The following is a 5437-nucleotide window of genomic DNA, read 5'->3' on the forward strand; positions in this document are numbered from 1 at the left end:
CCTTAACCTGAAACAGAAATGCTGTACGTTGTCATTTGATGTCGTGTTTGAGGACGCGATGCAGCTCATGGAGCTCGGGCTTCGGCATGATGCTATTCCTTCTTTTTACTGCTGTAACGCTTACGGCCGTCAGGTACTGTGTAAGAGCCGGCGTACCAGAGCAGGTGACGTCACCGCCCTTCCCTATGATAGCAGGACTACAGCTACTGGGCTGAAGAGAGATCTCTCTTTAGCTCACGGTGCTGGGTCGCTGCAGAGAGACGCGGAAGTCCCGGGTTCGAGCCCCGGACGGTGTGGGGCCGACCTGATGTGGCAAGGGCGCCCGCCTGAGCCCCCGTTGCGTTACACTGCCATAAACATAATTCTGTACGTGCGGAACTGTGTGGGGCTTACAAACGCACCTGATTATATTAACCACCTGCGATTTTAGGCCAGCATTGTGAGATTTGAAGAGCACTTTTTCTCAACACTTCTGTCGTCTTTATGAATACGCACCCTCATAACGTACCCCTCCATTACAGAGTAGTGGCTGCTAATGCCAATAGTTCCCCCCCCCCCCCTTGGAGCTACTAATCAGGAGCCCCGTAGAAGAGTTTATTCTTTCCTCGTCTAATTGCTAATAAAAATAGACACGTGCTCGTGTACGTCGCCTTTTTAAAAGAAAAAAAACTACTAAATACATTTCTCGGAGGCGGACGAGCTGGGGGCGCTGATGGTGCTGGTGACTATTTCGAACTGGCCGTCGCGAGCGGACGGGGGGCGCGGGGGTTCCCGCAGGACGGCCCGCAGGATGGGCTTAGCCGGCGTCGGGTCCGAGCGGACCGTCCCGCCTTGCTCGAAATCCAGCGCGCCGTCTTGCTGGGCGCTGAAAGGGTGGAACGCGGCCTGGGACGTGTCCAGGTCCCAGGTCTGCTGCGTGGCGAAGTCGGTGAAAGATTTAGTCCTGGTAACGACTTGTGTCGGATCGCCTCGCCGCTCGTCCCGGGTGCGCAGGGACGCGTAGCTCGTGGAGACGCTGTTAACGTACGAGGGGGGCGTCTGCTGGCCGCTCATCCAGCCCTCTTTGCGGGCATGTCCTTCCCTGGCGATCCCCACCGTCCTCCGGAGTCTCTCGCACCCCTTGTTCAGCAGGTTTTTTCGGCACAAGATGTAGACCCAGGGGTCCAGGATGGGGTTGAAGGAAGCCAGCCGTATTGCCAGGAGGTCACTGCGGTAGTCCGGCAATCCCCCGGCTAGGATGTGCGCAGGGCCGTAGAGTTGGTTTACGAAAATCCGCACCTGGGAAATAATGTTATACTTTGTTATGATGGTGATTATTGGTGAGGAATCTCTTGCGTTATATGGTACTTTTCATCGCAAATGATCTCAAGGCGATTTATATGTGAGAAGGGACCGACTTCATCCGCCACTGAGTGCACCCAGCCTGGGTGAGAGATGGCAGTCATTCTCTGTCTGCAGCCCCACTGCACACTACACACTACACACTGTACACCTCACACTACACACCACACTTTACACACTGTACACTTCACACTACACAGGACACTACACACTGTACACTGCACTCTACACGCTACACACTGGACACTACACTCTATACACTGGACACTACACACCACACTTTACACACTAGACACTGTACACCTCACACTACACACCACACTTTACACACTACACACTGTACACTCCATTCTACACACTACACACTGGACACTACACTCTACACTCTACACGCTACACACAGCAGATCAGGGGGAGGAATCGGAAACTCCTTCAGCAGTCAAAGTGGAAGCTTTAGGCTGGGCAGGCTGTACAAGCCCAGAGCGAAAACGGTCATGCAGTTCTGAAGAGCCGCCTGTAACTTTTACATGATGATGATAAATCCTACTTTCCACCTAAACATTCTCAGGCTGTGTCGTTTCGTGACTGGTACAGCAATTTACGCGCTGAAACGGCAGGCCCCAGTAATACATTAACACAACACGCTGTAATAACGCTGTTTTGTTGAGCTCCGTGTGTCTTTTGAACTGTTGAGCATCTAATTCCAAGTGGTTGAAAATGTTAGGAGCCAATCGTCTGAGACGTCGTACTGTTTGCATCCCAATTCTCCGTTCTCTTAAGCGGTGTCCCAGCCCCACGACACAATTCCACACCACATTACGATAAGAAGAAAAGGAAAACCGGTTAAAGATAGCAGTGGATAGTAATCGGACACACAATGGTGCTTTACGCGTGGGATTCTGCCGTGTGTGAAGGGCGATTCACTCACCACCAGAGGGATGGAACACACCAGGAACACGACCGTCATGAAAACGAGCAGCCAGAACATCTGGATTTCGGCAGCCGAGGTCACGGAGGGCAGTCCCGGAAACCGGCGCCTGGCTGCCTCCTTCCCCGAGCCCTCCGCCCTCACCAGCCGCGCTCGCTGGCTCATCCGCACCAGGGAGCCGCAGACGGCGACGTTACACGCCACGGTCACCGCTATCAGGAGCAGCATGAAGCCCCCGTACACGAAGGAGTAAGAGGCGGCGAGAAGATCGGTGGCCCGCCAGTCCAGAAAGCACCAGGTGCCTGGGAAATGCCTAACGTGCTTCCCGAATCCGAAGCTCGGCAGGACGCACAGCACGACGTTGGCGAGGTAGATGGTCACCAGCGCCAGCCTGGCCACCGTCCTGTCCACGTAGTGCGAGTAGAAGTAAGCTTGGTTTATCGCCAGGTAGCGCTCCACGGACATGGCACAGAGTATGGACATCCCGGCGGAGCCGAAGAAAAGCATGGAAAACGAGAAGAAGTGGCACAGAAGTTCTCCCCCGTGCCACCTGTTCGTGACATAGGTGGCGATGACCACCGGGCTGGTGCAGCAGGTGCCCAGGAGGTCCGTGACGGCCATCCCGCAGACCAGGGTGTAGAAGGTGGTCTCCTTCTGTTCCTTCTTGGAGGTGCAGAGGACCACGATGGCGACGAGGTTCCCCAGAACGCCCACCGCGAACATGGACGCGGAGGTGATCACCGCTCTGGACTCCAGGCGCAGCGGGAGGGCGGACGAGACGTTAGAGGCAGCCGGAAAAACCGAGTCCCACTGCGTGGCGTTCATGGCGTGTACCTTCGATGCGGGAACCATCCCCGGGAGACGCAGTTTAAAAGGCGGAGGAGCTAATCGTCTTTAAAAGCTGCGTCCCGTATTCGGACACTCGCATCTTAGTACGACAGCACACGGACAACGAATCGATACTTTTGATCATTCCGTTTCCTCCCCCCGATCAGAACAGCTGGAAAGACGGTGTAAAACAAAACCTCCTCTTTTTTTTGTTGCTGTTCCAGACGCTGCCAGTGTCGATCAAAGTTTCCAGCACCAATGCTTGTGGGTCCCCCCCCCCCTGCTCGTGTTAGATCTACACAGATCCCTGTCCTGTAATATTATACCGGCGTGCATGCAGTGGAGATGCTAGGATGTTGTCCTGCAGAAGTATCGTCAAATTCTGGGTTTTCCTCTACCAACCCCATCGGATTAGATCGGCGCGCTGTCCGTTCGCACACTTGGTGTTCGGCGTCTTGAACTACATGAGCGCCTTTTAAAGTCTTTATCCGCTGCTAGTGCTGATGTCACCCTGGTGCCGCCTGACGCCACACACCTACCAACCCGAAACGCTTGAGTAGTTCCTACAGTCGGAGAGTTGTGTGATACGAAGTAAGCTATTAGCTTGCGAGGTTGTTGTTGTTGTTGTTGTTGTTGTTGTTATTATTAATGTTTGATCTATCATATTGGAAAAGAACACCTCTCGTTCGTTTACTTCATTTTACTCTACAGACAACTAACTTCACAAGATTTTATGCCATTTTGTTCTGCCAGTAATGTTTAGAGGCTACTGAGCTCCTCCATGAATCCCAGGGTGTATAGTGTGCAGCATCGCAGTTCCTGCGTGAGTCAAGTATGAGCTACACCGGTATGTGTGATTTTTATGAAAGTGTTCCGGTGCGTATTTGCCGTTTTAAAGCAGGTACAGTATTGATCCTAGCAAAAGGAGATCTGTTACTCCGTTGGAGGGGTGAAACAGTGAAGGTTGCTTTAAAGTCACAGTCACATCACTTTTGTCGATCTACAAAGCTGCAGGCATGTAGGTTGGGCAAAATCATACTTCACATTTCTTATCATGAACATGTTAAGAACATAGATGACTATACCCCACCTGAACATCTGCGGCAGCTGTGTTAAAGAAAAAGCTTGAAGAGAGAAGATTACAGAACACCTCATCCTAGTCTTCAAACTCCTCAAAGGCATCGACAAACTGAACCCAGCAAACATCTTCAGAATTTGTTTATGACACACAGACCAGAGGACAGAAGTGGGAACTAAAGTGGATGTAGAAATAAAATCAAGAGCAGGAGGCACTTCTTTACACAAAGGGTTGTGGGAGTATGATCTACTGCCCAGCCATGATGTTGAAGCAGCTGGAGGAGATCCTCTGTTTGATTAGCTGATTAAATGGGGGTAGCTGAAGTGAATGAGCTTCAACAAAATGACAAGGCTGCTTGTTCCCCACCCCCACAACCCTTTGTGTAAAAAGTGCCTCTTGTGAGATTTTTTAATTACACTTCCAATTGCCTGCTTGAGGTGTTTATAATAACACCTGGTGAAGCACATCCAAGTCTTTTCTAACAAAGGGGAAGGATAGCTTTCAGAACAGGCCTTTGCTTGAGAATCTCCCAGTCTTCTTTTACTGAACTTGTGTTTCAGAAACATTACCCTGAATGTACATTTCACATGGTAATTGCTACAGTATCTGTTAAACAATGATCATGCTAGTAGCCAAGCTTTAGATCGGAGACAATATTATATACATTTGTACAATGCAGGGTTTTTAATGTTTAAGGTCTATGAAAAACTAATATTGTTATATATTTTGTATTTTGTATATCAGGTGATCCTGAAGAAGGCTCCATGGCTGAAATGTTGTTCTCTTTCTTCTTTTTTTCAGCATGGAATAAACCTATTACTTGTTTCTTTGCAGCCTACGCATGCTGACGCAGCTCCCCACCTGAACTATTTTGTATCATGCCTTAAACACAAGTTATTTCACATATAAATATCTGTAGTAACCTGACCAAAAGTGTACATTTAACATGAGGTTCCTGCCAATCTGTTTTCCAGTGGGAAAAGCTCTTCATTTGTCAGACTCCTTTGATTTTTCCCATCATCAAATCCCCTTAAGAGTGGATTACAAGAAACAGTGTAGCTCAGGCTGCGAGGCAGTCATGCAAAAATAACTGGAAGTGGTTACTGTCAGAAGACTCATACTTGTTTTGGCTGTTTTTCAGACCATAATAAAGGGCTACAAATGAGAAAAACCATTTGCCCCAGGTAGTTTAATTACTAGTTATTAGCTAATTGAATTGAGTTTCATCCAGATATTTTTGTGAAAGAAGCCAGGGCATCTCC

At 49.7% G+C, this 5437-nt stretch overlaps 1 protein-coding gene across 1 annotated transcript; it reads right to left on the bottom strand.

Moving 5' to 3' along the window:
• Window positions 1–672: 672 nt before the first annotated feature.
• ptger4c (prostaglandin E receptor 4 (subtype EP4) c) lies at window positions 673–3121 on the bottom strand. Its single transcript, XM_088927534.1, has 2 exons — window positions 2270–3121; window positions 673–1278 (listed from the first exon to the last, which is right to left on the bottom strand). The coding sequence occupies exons 1-2, from the start codon at window positions 3119–3121 to the stop codon at window positions 673–675; spliced, it is 1458 nt and encodes a 485-aa protein (XP_088783660.1).
• Window positions 3122–5437: the final 2316 nt, after the last annotated feature.

This window comes from Atractosteus spatula, chromosome 11, assembly GCF_055471065.1.
Source record: "Atractosteus spatula isolate fAtrSpa1 chromosome 11, fAtrSpa1.hap1, whole genome shotgun sequence".
Taxonomy (NCBI): domain Eukaryota; kingdom Metazoa; phylum Chordata; class Actinopteri; order Semionotiformes; family Lepisosteidae; genus Atractosteus; species Atractosteus spatula.